Source organism: Erythrolamprus reginae, chromosome 2 (assembly GCF_031021105.1).
Source record: "Erythrolamprus reginae isolate rEryReg1 chromosome 2, rEryReg1.hap1, whole genome shotgun sequence".
Taxonomy (NCBI): Eukaryota; Metazoa; Chordata; class Lepidosauria; order Squamata; family Dipsadidae; genus Erythrolamprus; species Erythrolamprus reginae.
The window spans coordinates 44,574,286-44,591,051 of record NC_091951.1 but is presented as its reverse complement, the minus strand read 5'-3'; the positions used below and the strand labels follow the sequence as shown (position 1 = coordinate 44,591,051).

The 16,766-nt window shown below is 41.7% G+C and overlaps 1 protein-coding gene across 3 annotated transcripts in view; it reads right to left on the bottom strand.

Annotated features, from left to right (window-relative positions):
- Nucleotides 1–15,776, bottom strand: part of LOC139160306 (protein disulfide isomerase Creld1-like) — a 30,345-nt gene extending 14,569 nt beyond the window's left edge. The window contains exons 1-7 of one of the 3 annotated variants that reach the window (XM_070738036.1): nt 15,585–15,776; nt 15,059–15,185; nt 11,337–11,490; nt 8,252–8,334; nt 4,912–5,022; nt 3,439–3,530; nt 2,418–2,594 (exon numbers count right to left, since the gene is read on the bottom strand). In XM_070738036.1, the coding sequence (XP_070594137.1) occupies nt 2,418–2,594; nt 3,439–3,530; nt 4,912–5,022; nt 8,252–8,334; nt 11,337–11,471 (598 nt within the window). In that variant the 5' untranslated portion in view covers nt 11,472–11,490; nt 15,059–15,185; nt 15,585–15,776. The remainder of the gene's footprint in view (nt 1–2,417; nt 2,595–3,438; nt 3,531–4,911; nt 5,023–8,251; nt 8,335–11,336; nt 11,491–15,058; nt 15,186–15,584) is intronic. The other 2 variants (XM_070738037.1, XM_070738035.1) reach the window with 2 other exon arrangements.
- Between the last annotated feature and the right edge of the window lie 990 nt (nt 15,777–16,766).

Below are 16,766 nucleotides of genomic sequence, written 5' to 3'. Positions count from 1 at the left end.
CAACCGTAGATAATCTAAGGGTAAAGTGTTGGGGGTTTGGGGATGACACTATGGAGTCCGGTAATGAGTTCCACACTTCGACAACTCGGTTACTGAAGTCATATTTTTTACAGTCAAGTTTGGAGTGGTTAATATTAAGTTTAAATCTGTTGTGTGCTCTTGTGTTGTTGTGGTTGAAGCTGAAGTAGTCGCCAATAGGCAGGACGTTGCAGCATAGGATCTTGTGGGCAATACGTAGATCATGTTTAAGGTGCCTTAGTTCTAGGCTTTCTAGGCCCAGGATTGAAAGTCTAGTCAGTTAGAACAATTAATCCATGGAACAGCTCTCCTCCAGAAGTTGTGAATGCTCCAAAACTGGAAGTTTTTAAGAAGATGTTGGATAACCATTTGTCTGAAATGGTGCAGGGTTTCTTGCCTAAGCAGGGGGTTGGACTAGAAGACCTCCAAGGTCCCTTCCAACTCTGTTATTCTATTCTAAAATGCAACATTTCTAGGGTGGTGTAAGGAAATTTGTTGAGTTTGGTGTGTGTCTATGCATGCACACTGCATGTTCTTGTGTTTGTTGTTATAAAGATAATGTTCCTCATTACCTTACAATGCTAAGAGAAATACCGGCAATCCCTCTGCTTTTTCTTTATTTCCATCAGAAAGCATCTCTTCTTATATATAAGAAAAAACATTGCTAAAAATACAGTTCCTTTACTGGGCCTAGACTTGTAGGCTGTAGTTATTTTAATTAATCATTGTACCTCATGATTCTTGACAGATGTATCTTTTCTTTTGTGTACACTGAGAGTATATGCACCAATGACAAATCCCTTGTGTGTCGAATCTCTCTTGGCCAATAAAGAATTCTATTCTATTCTATTCTATTCTATTCTATTCTTTTAAAAAATCTAGATTTGTTGCTTGCTAAATGTATGGGTGCAAATGAACAAAAAGGAATTGTGCTAATTAAAAAGAAACTAAGGAAATTAACTCCGTCTTTGTCCAAGAAGCTGCTGACAAAATGACCAAAAGTTTATTTTAATTTTAAAGAACCCTCTAATCTGACATTCTGGCTGATAAGAGGTTCTAATGTAAAGCAATTTTTGAGTCAGCAAAAGCAAAGATGTGGTCCAATGATTTTCTATAGGAATTGATCCTAACATTTTCAAAATCATCCCCTTAATTTAATTTTCTGGTAATTTTTACTCAGCGTGGTTCTGCAATGTAGCAGGAGTGCTGTTTTCTATGGCCAGAAAACTTGAAACGTTCAGAGAAACCTCACTTTTTCATTTTTCATTTCATTGAAAGACCAAAAACAAATAAAGCACTGTAAAGCATTATATACTGTATTTTTCAGAGTATAAGATTCATCCTCCCACCCCCAAAAGAGGGTAGAAATGTTGCACCGAAGCCCAACCCCCACCTGCAGAGAGCTCTTGGGTGCTGACGAATGGCAAAAATGTGCATTTTTGTAAAACAAAATGGCCCCTTTTCACAAAAATATGGCCATTTTTGGCTTCCCCCAGCACCCAGGAGCTCCCTGCAGACTTCGCAGACCCTTTCCCCACCCAATTTTTATGAACGGGCAGAAAACGGCCTGTTTTTCACAAAAATTGAGCTGTTTTTGTCTTCTAATTACCCATCTAGCGTGACTGGAGGAGGAATTCTGTGAGTTGAAGTCCACTAGTGTTAAAGCTGTCAAATTTGAAGAGCCTTGAGTTGAGGGTTAGGAGTACAAGGGTCTTCAAACTTGGCAAGTTGAAGATTTGTGAACTTCAACTCCCGTTCCTGAGCCAGCATGACTGGAGGAGGAATTCTGGGAGTTGAAGTCCACAAGTCTTAAAGCTGTCAAGTTTGAAGTTTGTAAAAAGTGTACATGGTTGCAAAAAGCATACATGTTTGTAAAAAGTATTCTGCTACACTGGTATTTTATTAAATTATAATACATTACTATAGCACTTGGTTCATGCAGTGTATTCAAGAGAGGCAGACAGCCGATGCAATAACCAACTTTATTGGGAAAACAATTACCACAGAAAGAGAACAACTTACAAAATGGCAGGTGATTTATACTGCCCTGCTAACCAATCAGGATCGTACTCTTTTCCTGCCGAATATCGCCCCCTGCTGTTGCTAGGGACATGGCAGTTCAGAATATTTTTTTCTTTGTTTTCCACCTCTAAAATCTCCGGTGCGAAAAATAAGGCAAGTCTAAGTGCTAGTGCTATTGGCCAGATTTCAAAAGTGATTTGCCATTGTTTCCTTCCTGACTGGCCCAAGGTCATCCAGCTGGCTTTGTGCCTGTGACATTCCTGGTTTCACACCCAATGTTTCTCCACTTACACCCAACTGGCTCATAGCAAGACGTTACAGAATGACAATTTCCCCCAACCTTCCCCAGCCCAGCCCAGCACAAACACTCTACATACCCGCACATACCAGGTGGCTGTCATTGCGAGCAGCTTCATAGTAGCCATCCCCACACTCGGAGCAAAAGGGACCGCCGTAGCCAGTCTGACACATGCAAAGACCCGTGCCCCCACGTGTGCCATCGCCGTCACATTGCCCGTATCCGCTACAAGGCTTCTCGGTACCCCCAGGGCAGGCTGAAGAGAGATGGAAATCAGATGTGGAACCCGATCTGGGCTCGGATTTCTTAACTCATACAAACATAGAAGACTGACGGCAGAAAAAGACCTCATGGCCCATCTAGTCTGCCCTTATACCATTTCCTTTATTTTATCTTAGGATGGATATATGTTTATCCCAGGCATGTTTAAATTCAGTTACTGTGGATTTACCAACCACGTCTGCTGGAAGTTTGTTCCAAGCATCTACCACTCTTTCAGTAAAATAATATTTTCTCACGTTGCTTCTGATCTTTCTCCCAACTAACCTCAGATTGTGCCCCCTTGTTCTTGTGTTCACTTTCCTATTAAAAACATTTCCCTCCTGCACCTTATTTAACCCTTTGACATATTTAAATGTTTCGATCACGTCCCCCCTTTCCCTTCTGTCCTCCAGACTATATAGATTGAGTTCATGAAGTCTTTCCTGATACGTTTTATGCTTAAGACCTTCCACCATTCTTGTAGCCTGTCAACTACGGAGGCCGGGGGCCGGGGAGGGCAAAAACACCCCTCCCGCCATGGTGCAGGAGGCCAACTAGGCCACGCCCAACATGGCCACGCCCACCCAACACCCGGGCAGACAACCCCTTGTTAAAATTTTTGAAGCCCGTCCCTGGAAATGCTGCCATGCTATAGTATCAGCAGATGACATGAAAATATGAAATATATATGCTGCTAAGAAATTAAATCAGGGAGAAAAACTGGAATCTTTGCTCCGGCCAGATTCTGGAGGATCCACATATGAGCTAACAGTCAGAGATGTGCATAGACTGTTGGAACATCCCTCCCAATAAACGCTAAAGGTCTTAGAAATACTCACTCTGGCAATCAAGGCCATAGGTGCCAGGTGGGCAGCATAACCTCAGGGTATCCATGCACAGCCATTGGAAGAAGTCCGGGTGGCGCTGCTGCCTATATAAAAAACAATAATATTCTGGTTATTGCTCCTCCTCATCCCACCATGGTGCAATTTATCAATGATACGAGCTCTGCACAACTCCCAAGAAGGAAACTGCCATAGAGTATTTGGGCAGAAGGACACAGATACAAAATGAGATCATATTCCATGTGACACAGGATTGTCTAAAAACTGATTAGTGGTGATATTTGTGGTTTCCTGGCTACCTGGAGATGCTGGGAGTTGAACTAGGGCTTTCTGCAGGTAAACCAGTATTTTGTCTCTGAATTTGTTTTGTTTTTAAATTTAACTTTGCCTGCTGAATGATACGGATCACTGAAGTTCCTCTATTCAACCCCAAACTTGAATTTTCCTCCTGCTAATATAGGGAAATACTGATACAATCTGTAATAAATAGGGCCCCAGGTTGGGCTTGTTGGACACCAAGTACCATATTTTTTGGAGTAAAAGATGCACCTTTTTCCTCCCTAAAAGAGGCTGATAATTTGAGTGCGCTTATACTCTGAATGTAGCTTTTTTCCCAGCCCTGATTAGCTGCTAACAATCTTCCCAGCTCTTACCTTGCAGGCTCTTTCATTGTTACTCTCTGCAAATAATGTTTTCCAAGCCCTAAGTCTTTGCAGGGTTTTTTCATTGCTCTACTTGTTCCAAATGTTTCTTTCCAGTCCTAACCAGGTGCTAACAATGTTACCAGCTCTCACCTGCTTGCAAGCTCTTTCATTGTTACTCTCTGCAAATAATGTTTTCCAAGCCCTAAGTCTTTGCAGGGTTTTTTCATTGCTCTACTTGTTCCAAATGTTTCTTTCCAGTCCTAACCAGGTGCTAACAATGTTACCAGCTCTCACCTGCTTGCAAGCTCTTTCATTGTTACTCTCTGCAAATAATGTTTTCCAAGCCCTAAGTCTTTGCAGGGTTTTTTCATTGCTCTACTTGTTCCAAATGTTTCTTTCCAGTCCTAACCAGGTGCTAACAATGTTACCAGCTCTTACCTGCTTGCAAGCTCTTTCATTGCTACTCTCTGCAAATAATGTTTTCCAATCCCTAAGTCTTTGCAGGGTTTTTTTCCATTGCTCTTCTTGCTTCAAATGTTTCTTTCCAGGTGCTAATGATGTTCCCAGCTCATACTGGCTTGCAAGCTCTTTCATTGTTACTCTCTCCAAATAAGGGTTTTTTTAAAGCCCTAGCCAGAGGATAAAATAATGTGCTGAAGCTGACCAGACTAAGGATGCTAGCCAGATGAATATCTGCTAAGCAGATTCTTTTCCCTGTTTTCCTCCCCCAAAATTAAGGTGAGTTTTATACTCCGGTGTGTCTCATACTCTGAAAAATACGGTAAGTTAAAGTTTCCTGTCTGCTTCTTGCTTTTTAACTCACTCATGGAACCACCAGTTTTCTACGTGGTCTTCGCTTTGTTCCAGCAGCTGATGGCAGGCAAAATCTGATGCAGAACACACACTTTCCAATACTTCCAACAGACGGGTCTCACTGGGATGGGGAGAAAGAGAAAGCATGAGAATTGAAGGAGTTGGGACAAGGGAATTGAGGGGATTGGAGAAGACCACTCTGTCCTAGAAAGTCTGCTTGATCCAAATAGCCCTCTGTTATCCCCTCTAAGCTAGTGTTATTCAAATTATCACAATCAAAATCAAATTATCACAGATAACCCCCACTCAGTTAAAGACCTCGGTATACTAACAACACAAGATTTAAATGCCAAAGCCCACTGCAACAACATAGCCAAGAAGGCTTCAAGAGTTGTAAACCTAATCCTACGTAGCTTCTGCTCTGGCAATCTCACACTGCTTACAAGAGCTTATAAAACTTTTGCCAGACCCATCCTCGAATACAGCTCATCTGTTTGGAACCCATATGGCATCTCAGACATCAACACCCTTGAAAATGTCCAAAGATACTTCACCAGAAGAGCCCTTCACTCCTCCACTCGAAATAGAATACCCTACAAGACTAGACTTTCAATCCTGGGCCTAGAAAGCCTAGAACTAAGACGCCTTAAACATGATCTAAGTATTGCCCAGAAGATCATATGCTGCAACGTCCTGCCTGCTGGCGACTACTTCAGCTTCAACCACAACAACACAAGAGCACACAACAGATTTAAACTTAATATTAACCGCTCCAAACTTGACTGTAAAAAATATGACTTCAGTAACCGAGTTGTCGAAGCGTGGAACTCATTACCAGACTCCGTAGTGTCATTCCCAAACCCCCAACACTTTACCCTTAGATTGTCTACGGTTGACCTATCCAGATTCCTAAGAGGTCAGTATTGCTCTCTTATATCTCCTATACCTTTCTTCTATTCCTATATCTCTTCTTCTATTCTTTCATTAATATGTTCTATTACTGTGTCTTCTTTTCTATTCAGGCTGGTGTTTCTGTCCTTGTTCTAGGGCGAACACAGCGAGACCTGAGCTGCCTTCCTTCTATAAATACCGGTGGCTGGGTGTGGTTTGATGGCTCAGCAATTGCCTGCTGTGTAGAAACTTCCTGGTGAGTCAGTGGGTTAACACCTGGGGTCGTTGATGTAGCTGAGGTATGCTGATTAGTTAATGGTTGTAGATTAGGGGTGATATCCTGAGTAGTTGAAGCTTGCAGGCTACTTGATTGTTTTGCAATGTGTGTTCTGAGTCTGATTTCAGTTTCTATGGCTGGGATACGTTTGAGGGCTGGTTTCCAGATGTCTGGTAGGCAGGAGGTATCATCCCGCTTGTTCATATTTTGGGGATGTTTTTTCTATCTCGATGGCTTCCAGGATTATTCTTTTGCTGTAGTGTTCTGTTTGGGAAATTAATTTGGTACTGTCAAAATCAATTTCATGTCCTGTAGTTTTGAAGTGTTGGAAAAGGGAGGAGGTTTTTTCTTTTTTCCATAATGCACAGCAGGCAATTGCTGAGCCATCAAACCACACCCAGCCACCAGTATTTATAGAAGGAAGGCAGCTCAGGTCTCGCTGTGTTCGCCCTAGAACAAGGACAGAAACACCAGCCTGAAGATGACGAGTGGGACCTCGTCGAAATGTTGCCAGAAATTTCCAAATTCTACACAGGAAGAAACCTTGACAGCCCGAACATGGGTAGACTTCAAATCCCAGATTTCCCGTCAGAAAAGGCTGGCTGGGAAATTCCGGGAGTTGAAGCCCATCTATCTTCAAGCTGTCCAAATTTGAATAACACTGCTTCTAAGATACCTTTTGTCCAACTAACGGTTCAGAAATCTCTCTATTGACCTTTCACACAGGAACCTTAAATAAACTTCATAGTCTTTCTCAAAATGTCATCCAGATATTCTTTCGGCAAGCACCCAGTCCCCAATGCTTTCTTTCCTCCCCAGAGTCAAGTCAGGAGCTGACAAAATGAGAGGCAAGTGACTCTGGGGATTCTGTGAGCAACAGCTGTGGAAACATGGAACAAACAGGAAAGGTGTTTGTCACACACACACACACACAACCATTTCCTTAACTTGTTGCAGCAATCAGCTTCGCGCTGCAAATCTACTGCATGAAGGGAAAAAAAGGATAAAAGGATGCCGTGTATCTTTATTTGTTGCTGTTGTTTTAAAAGTATAAGCTTTCAAGTTCACCAAAACCAAAACTCACACAATGGATAATTAAAGGCTAACAAACTTGTTAAAAAACTAATAAATGTAAAAGACACAGGAAAAGTATCTTGATGACAAAGGAGAGGAACTCAATCAATACTTGCAGAAACATTTTTTTTACGGCTCTCCTGGCAAAAATGTAGATTTCTCAGCTAATTGACTAGACTTAATGACTTCTGTTCAGGTTTTTCCTCATTAGAACTACCGTCTCTTTAAGACAAGGCTTCCCAACTTTGGTGACTTTAAGACACATGGACTTCAATTCCCAGAATTCCCCCAACCAAGCTGGCTGAGGAATTCTGGGAGTTGATGTCCATGTGTACACCGTCAGTCGGCCTCCAATTGCGATAAAGATTCTGGCAAAATCTTTCTGTCAATAGGTTCTAACCACAGTTCACAAAGTCATATACCAAAATGTCCTTCCTGTTAATGACTACTTCACCTTTAACCACAACAAGAAACAAGCACATAAATTCAAACTAAATTTAAACTGCCCCAAACTAGACTACAGAAAATACAGCTTCAGCAATATTCAATTCAATTCAATTCAATTTATTAGATTTGTATGTCGCCCCTCTCCGAAGACAATAGAGTGATCAACGCTTGGAATTCACTACCTGACTCTGTGATTTCTTCCCCCAAGCCCAAAATCTTCAACCTTAGATTGTCTACAGTTGACCTCTCCCATTTTCTAAGAGGTCTGTAAGGGGCGTGCATAAGTGCACCTTTGTGCCTACCGTCCCTGTCCTACTGTCCTATTTGTCATTACTTTCTATGTTATGTTTATATAAACTACTATACTTGATTGACAAAAATAAATAAATAAAAATAAAATAAATAAACTGGGGTATTGTCAGAACTTTCACAATAATGTTGGAAACCAAGCAACTATCTAAGTTATCATAGCCCTGGTGTGTGTGTGTTTTTAAAAAAGAGACTTTGTCTTGGGTGTCTTAGTCCCATCTCGTTGGACTTCATGTGATCAGGATGCTAGAGTAAGAGGTTGCTACTTCCCAACAAGGATACTCGTAGGGCCCCGGGGTCTGCAGTATCAGCATCTCACCAATGGCCGGTGGCAGCCCAGCCTTCAAATCACCTGTTGGCGTATTTGGCAAGCTTCTCTTCTTCCCAGGCGGTGTTCCCGCCCCCGAAGTTCTCTCGCTGTGTCCGCTCCAGACCCTGAGAAGACAGGAGAAGCCTCATATCAAAGCCAGAGCTGATCTTCTTGCCCTGTCCCAGCACCGCAACCCACAACCCCATGCGATGAAAACCAACCCTCTGCATTGCTGCTGTCTGCCCCTTATCATCATCGACACATCTCCATACCTCTCTCTCTATTTATTTATTTATTAGATTTGTATGCCGCCCCTCTGCGAAGACTCGGGGCGGCTCACAACAACAATAATAAAATATATAGAGTACAAATCCAATATAAATTAACAACGAAATTTAAAACCCACAGATATTAAAAACAAGCATTACTGCGCAATCATACCATTCTCATGTATTACAGTCAGGAAAAAAAGGTGGTAGTGGGGGGAAGAGATAATTATTCCCCCCATGCCTGGCGACGTAGATAGGTCTCCAACATCTTGCAGAAATTGGGAAGAGTAGGGGCAATTCGGATCTCCAGGTGGAGTTGGTTCCAAAGCATTTGATCCAGAACACTTCCCTTCCATCCCCCCAAGCCCCCTTCTGAGACTGGGGGGCAGATGAATGCCTAGATAAATTGGAATGTCCACTTTCCATTCATCAATGCACACATTGCATACATACAAGGGTCGCCCAGAATAATAATAATAATAATAATAATAATAATAATAATAATAATAATAATAATTTATTGGATTTGTATGCCGCCACTCTCCGTAGACTCGGGGCGGCTAACAACAATAATAAAAACAACATGTACAATCCAATAATAAAAACAACTAAAAACCCTTATTATAAAACCAAACATACAGACAAACATACCATGCATAACTTGTAATGGCCTAGGGGGAAGGAATATCTCAACTCCCCCATGCCTGGCAGTATAAATGAGTCTTGAGTAGTTTACGAAAGACAGGGAGGGTGGGGGCAGTTCTGATCTTCGGGGGGGAGTTGGTTCCAGAGGCTCTTCCCCTGGGGCCCGCCAAACGACATTGTTTAGTCAACGGGACCCGGAGGCCAACTCTGTGGGACCTTATCGGTCACTGAGATTTGTGCGGTAATGCACCAAAAATTTTTTCTGAGGCTATAGTAACGGCACAAATGCGGAACTTTAGATATACATTATTTGAACTGTCGGGAGTGCGTGTGTAACTTTTGCCTTTCTTCAGACAGATAGCGTAGCTGCAGCAGTGTTTTGAAATGGCGTCTGTAAGCGATGTACATTACAAGCAGCATGTCCTCATTGAATTTCTCACTGAGGAGAAAGAAACTGTTGGGAACATTCACTAATGTTTGTGTGCAGTTTATGGAGAATCTGCATGGATCTGAATGGATGCCATTTGCGGGAGACATTTTGAGGATGACGAAGAAGTGATTTGCATAGTGCAGAAATGTCTTTGTGACCAGAACAAGGAGTGGTACCAACAGAAACATAGAAGATTGACGGCAGAAAAAGACCTCATGGTCCATCTAGTCTGCCCGTATACTATTTTTTGTATTTTATCTTAGGATGGATCTATGTTTATCCCAGGCTTGTTTAAATTCAGTGGCTGTGGATTTACCAACCACATCTGCTGGAGGTTTGTTCCAAGGATCTACTACTCTTTCAATAAAATAATATTTTCTCATGTTGCTTTTGATCTTTCCCCCAACTAACCTCAGATTGTGCCCCCTTGTTCTTGGGTTCACTTTCTTATTAAAAACACTTCCCTCCTGAACCTTATTTAACCCTTTAAAATATTCAAATGTTTCGATCATGTCCCCCCTTTTCCTTCTGTCCTCCAGAGTCCAGACCAGTGATTTTCAACCTTTTTTGAGCCACGGCACATTTTTTACATTTACAAAACCATGGGGCAAATTGAGGGGGGGGCAGCTAAAAAAAGATTGGACAAAAAAATTATCCCTCCCTTTCGCTCTATTTCTCCCTTTTTCTCTCCCTCTTTTTTTCTCTCTCTCCATCCCTTTCTTTCTCTCTTCCTTCTTTTCTCTTTTTTGCTCTCTTTCTCTCTCCTTCCCTCCCTCCCTCTATGTCTTTCCCTCTCCCACCTTCCCTCCCTCTCTTTCTCGCTCTCTCTCTTGCTTGCTTTCTTTCTCTCTCTTGCTCTCTCTCTTGCTTTCTCTCTTGTTCTCTTTCTCTCTTGCTTGCTTTCTCTCTTGTTTTCTTTCTCTTGCTTTCTTTCTTTCTCTCTCTCTCTTGCTTTCTTTCTCTCTCGTTTTCTTTCTCTGAGTTTCGCGGCACACCTGACCATGTCTCGCGGCACACTAGTGTGCCACGGCACACTGGTTGAAAAACACTGCTCCAGACTATACAGATTGAGTTCATTAAGTCTTTCCTGATACGTTTTATGCTTAAGACCTTCCACCATTCTTGTAGCTCGTCTTTGGACCTGTTCAATTTTGTCAATATCTTTTTGTAGGTGAGGTCTCCAGAACTGAACACGGTATTCCAAATGTGGTCTCACCAACAGGGCATACACGCCCTTGTGTCTTGCTGGAGGAAGGCCATAGAACAGGACGGAGATTACGCGGAAAAATAGGAAGCGTAGAAGAAACATCATTCTTTCTTGTGTGTAAGTTTCATTGTGTTCAATAAATAATTGTTGAAGGAAAAAAATGTGGTGCATTACTTTCTGGGCGATCCTCGTACAATGCTGGCTGGTGGGACCATGGAGAAGAGCCTTTTCTGTTGCGGCCCCGGTCCTCTGGAACCAACACCCCCCAGATATTTGTACTGCCCACACTCTCCTCACCTTCTGAAAGGCTTAAAAAACCCACTTTCTGCTGGCAGGCCTGGGTCTGTTGAGCAATAAGTTTTCCGCTCCTGCCAGTAGTATGAATGTATGATCGTATGCCCTTTATATTGGGTTTTAATTTTTCTACTTGTTTTTATTCTATGTATTGGGGTATTGTAATCATTTTATTGTTGTATGCCACCCTGAGTCCACAAGGAGAAGGGCGGCCTATACATTTGAAAAATAATAAACAAACAAACACCCAGTCCATTTTGGAAATCCTTTCTAGCTTCCTACCTTATTGAAATTTTCGACAAGATCCCGACAGGTCTGGCAGGTATCTTGCTGGGAACCCCCAGAGCTTGGCATCCAGTGGAACAGCAAGAGGAAGAAGAGCAGGGCAGGTGGGACTTTCATCCTGGAAAAAGCCATTTTCAGGCCACAAACAAGACTGGAAGAAAGAAGAAGGGTGGTGAGACCAATAAGAATAGAATAGCATTCTTTATTGGCCAAGTGTGATTGGACACACAAAGAATTTGTCTTCGGTGCACATCAGCAGTAGGTTGCTCCCAGTTCGGCCTCCTTCCACAAACCAGTAGTGGTGGCAGGAAGTTCCACCCACCCGCCTGGGATGCTTCTGCACATGTGCAGAAACGTCGCGCTCGCTCACTCAAGAGCGAATCAGAAGCGACAGGGATTAGAACCCACTACTGGTGCATATGCTTCCAGACTACATAAAAGAAAAAAATACATTCATCAAGAATCATATACCGGTAGTAAGATACAACACTTAGTGATAGTCATAGGTTACTAATAAGCACTCAAATCATACTAGGAAACAAATAAAACAATATAAATAATAAATATACAAGCAACAAGATTACAGCCGTAAGTAGGAGGAGATATCTAATAGGACAAGAATAATAATAATACAGTCTTGGTAAATAATACATTAAATAATAATAATAAATAATAAAGTTTCTTAGTAAAGAAACTGATGGGGCAAGAGACTTCTAGGCAGTGGAAATGTGACAACATGGGTTAAAGATTATTCTGCATAAGCTCTACACCTGTATTCTTGATATGCTGGGTGACAATCCAAATCTTAACCACAAGAAGTTGGAATTTAAAAATTTCAGGCTATAAGGAGATCTATTGCAAACAACCGGACAAGATTTTAAAAAATCATTTATTTGTTACATTTATTTGTTCCCTCCCAGGAACTAAATTATGTTGATTTAAAGAAAACTGCAAAAATCTGAATGGCCAAGGTTGCATATCCAGACATATATTCAATTTCCCCCAAATTACTCCACAAGGTAGTTTAAGATATTGGAGAGACCCAAAGTCAACCACTCAATCTGGACAAATAGCTGTCCAATCTCTTTTTAAAAACCCCAAGTGATGGAGCACCTTCTGAAGGCAACCACTCCACTGATGAATTGTTCTAACTGTCAGGAAATTTCTTCTCAGTTCTAGGTTGCCCCTGTCCTTGATTACTTCCCATCCACTCTTTTTTGTCCTGTGCTTCACGTGACTTCCTCTTCTTTATAGCAGCCCTTTAGGTATTGGAACACTAAAGACATTTTTGGAAAGTAAATGGATTATTATAATCTCCTTCCCAAGAGCCATTTAGCTGTCCAGTAACTGCTCTGATAGTGTACAATTTCTGTGCAACTCCATTGCTTTGTCTGTATTCTCATGCTTGAGAGTGGAGAAACCTAAGCTTCGTGTGGCAAAAGAATCTGAAAAACAGGAGTTGTGTTAATCCCAATTACCCTAGATATAATGCCCATTTAAGCATGCTCACGAATATACAGTAAATGACTTGCAAGTCATATAAACTAATAAGCCTCAAATAACAGATGCAATTTATATATAAATTAGTAAGTCACATCAAGAAGAAAAGACTCACTCTGGTAGTATCCAAAATCTAATTATTATTATTATTATTTTATTTTTATTATTATTATTATTATTATTATTATTATTATTATTATTATTATTTATTGGATTTGTATGCCGCCCCTCTCCGCAGACTCGGGGCGGCTAACCAGAATAAAAACAGCATGTAAATCCAATACAAAACAGCTAAAAAACCCTTAATTCTAAAACCAAACATACATACAAACAATCATACCATGCATAAATTGTAAAGGCTTAGGGGGAAAGAATATCTCAATTCCCCCATGCCTGATGGCAGAGGTGGGTTTTTAGGAGCTTGCGAAAGGCGAGGAGGGTGGGGGCAATTCTAATCTCCAGGGGGAGTTGGTTCCAGAGGGTCGGAGCCGCCACAGAGAAGGCTCTTCCTCTGGGCCCCGCCAAACGACATTGTTTAGTTGACGGGACCCGGAGAAGGCCCACTCTGTGGGACCTAACTGGTCACTGGGATTCGTGCGGCAGAAGGCGGTCCCGGAGATATTCTGGTCCGGTGCCGTGAAGGGCTTTATAGGTCATAACCAACACTTTGAATTGTGACCGGAAACTGATCGGCAACCAATGCAGACTGCGGAGTGTTGGTGTGACATGGGCATATTTAGGAAAGCCCATGATAGCTCTCGCAGCTGCATTCTGCACAATATTGTATTGGAACACTAAAGACATTTTTGGAAAGTAAATGGATTATTATAATCTCCTTCCCAAGAGCCATTTAGCTGCCCAGTAACTGCTCTGATAGTGTACCAATTTTCCATTGCTTTGTCTATATTCTCACGCTTGAGAATGGAGAAACCTAAGCTTCCTGTGGCAAAAGAATCTGAAAAACAGGAGTTGTGTTAATCCCAGGTTCCCTGGATATAATGTCCATTTAAGCATGCTCACGATATACAGTAATTGACTTGCAAGTCATATAAACTAATAAGCCTCAAATAACAGATGCAATTTATATATAAATTAGTAAGTCACATCAAGGAGAAAAGACTCACTCAATCTGGTAGTATCCAAAATCTAATACTGGTAAATATGCATTAAGCTTGGCCTTGGTGTTCTGCCATTTCCCTGTAGCATCAGAGAGATATAGAAAACGAACTCAATGGCTCAAAACACATTTTAGGCAGACACCAATCACAAATATAAAAGTCACAGATACTGGATGCAACCAGTAACAGCCGGATCAAACTGCTTGATCTAAAAAAAAACCCTCAGTCTCCCAAACTGTCATTAATAAACAGATTATGAATCTCATTCTTTTAACAGATTACTAAATGCTATCGATTTAAAGTAAACTGCAAAAATCTGAATGGACAAGAGATACCGGAAATATTAAAGCTGCTGTGGGTATGGGGTATCCTAATCTCCAGCAGATGGTATCAAATCTACCTTCCCAGGCAGACACCCTCCACAAGAATTGGACTACAACTCCCACCATTCCTCAGCCTACATAACCAACAGTCATTCGGTTGGCCTTACTGATGGAGGTTATAAGCAAGGTAAGGCTCAAACAACACAACATAACTCCAAGGAAATCAAACTTCTGTGAAATCAAACTGTCCACTTAGGAAGCAACACTGATTGACAATCAATTCCACATGCTGTTGTGCACATTCAATTTTGTACAGAACAAAGTATTCAATGAGAATATTTCATTCATTCAGATCTAGAATGTGTTATTTGAGTGTTCCCTTTATTTTTTTGAACAGTATATATGTTATAAGAATCAATCTGTGAAAACTAATCAAGGAGAGAAGCAACTTAGAACTAAGGAGAAATTTCCTGACAGTTAGAACAATTAATCCATGGAACAGCTTGTCTCCAGAAATTGTGGGTTCTCCAGCATTGGACTTTTTAAAGAAGATATTGGATAACCATTTGTCTGAAGTGGTGTAGGGTTTCCTGCCTAAGCAGGGGGTTGGACTAGAGGACCTCCAAGGTCCCTCCCAATTATTCTATTCCATTCCATTCTATCCCCATTCCTATTTGAAATTCAGAATATAGCAGCAAGCCACCACAGCACAATAGGGACGTCAACGGATGATGACCACTTCCTTTAGAAAGCCAATTATGAATTTAGGAGGACTTACTTCAGGATCTAAGGAATCATTGAGCAAATCAAATCCAAAGTTCTCGCTGGAGGCACAGAATGACCACGCTCAAAGGATCCTAGTCGGAGACATCATGGGAGCACCTGGCTCATCAGAGAAGGCTGTACTAATGAGAGAGGTGGAAGGCAAAGGAAAGAAGACGGTGGGACCAACGTTGCTATGGGGTGCAACGTTGGAAGATCTACCTATATGGTTGCTGGAATCAAACACACACACACACACCCCCCACTTGATGGCACATAACGGATCTAGAGAACGTGTAAACGGGATGACACGGGATTCCACTTGCTCCCATCTCTCTCTGCCTAGCGGCTCCAAGTCCAAAGGAGGGATTTTTTTCCCCTTCTGGGGCGCCCCTATTTTTGCAGATAGGAAAAATTGGATCCACTCTGTGCCACCGAATGGCCAACCCAGCCCCCCTCTTCTCCCCCCCCCCCCCAGACAAGTCCAAGAAAACGTGTTTATTTTTCTGACCCACCGCCTACCTCGGGGACTCCCAACCTACCTGGCCTCTCCCGGCTGGCCCCCTCGGGAGAGCAGCGCAAGCCAACGGGGGAGGCCCGGAAGTGCAGCGCCCACTTTCGCACGCAAGGCTACACCCGGGTCCCCCGAAGCTGAGCGCTCCCCCCGTCCCCCTGCGACCGCAAGATCGCCATCAAGAGGGAAAGGGGAGGGTAAATCCTTCCTGTCTCCACCAATGACATCGGGCCCTGTGCGATGACATCACTCCTCCTCCTCCCAGCGACCAATAGCCGGGCTCCGTCCGGTTTCCCCACTCCCCCCCGCCGGAGCAGCACCTGTCAAGGCGCTTAAAAGGGCCGCAATCAGGCTACTCTGCAGTTGTGAAGGCAAGAAAGTCCCTCCGGAACGAGATTGTATTTCACCCTCCATTAAAAATCGTCCGAACAAAAATAAAACCCTGTTACTGTTGAACACAAGTGTTCTCGTTCTGAGCCCAAAATATGCTTCGGGGAGCTCATAATCCGGTCTTTCCCACTATGTTTGCCCTGCAGATTAGTTTATTTTATTATTGTTGTTGTTCTTGTTGTTGTTTTATTCACAAAAACAGTAATACACAGCAAACGAGATTGATATGCTGGATTTCGTATCACAATATCACAAGTCAAAAACTTACCAAGCGTTTTGGACTTCGTTGTTTATTATTATTATTGTTATTATTGTTATTATTATTGTTGTTATTATTATTATTATTATTATTATTATTATTATTATTATTATTATTATTATTATTATTATTATTATTGAATTCTCTGCCCTGGTTCAAGAAGGTTGGATAAAGGTGCATAAACATTGTCGCCAGCAATCTTTGCTAAAATTAACATTTCATTAGAAAGTATTATTCATGTATGTATGTATGTATGCATGTATGTATTTACATTTGTATGCCGCCCAACTCCCTAAGGACTCTGGGCGGCTCACAACAAAGAAGAACAAGACATTGTATGATTGCTATATGAATGACTGGAATTGATTTTTAATAAAATTAAGGATTTTAGTTAACCATGTAATTTTAATTTAATTTAATTCATTTTATTGTAATTTACTTTTTTTCATATGTTGCGAGCTGCCCTGAGTCTCCAGAGAAGGGCGGCATAGAAATCCAATCAATCAATCAATCAATCAATCAATCAATCAATCAATCAATCAATACATATATACACTACAT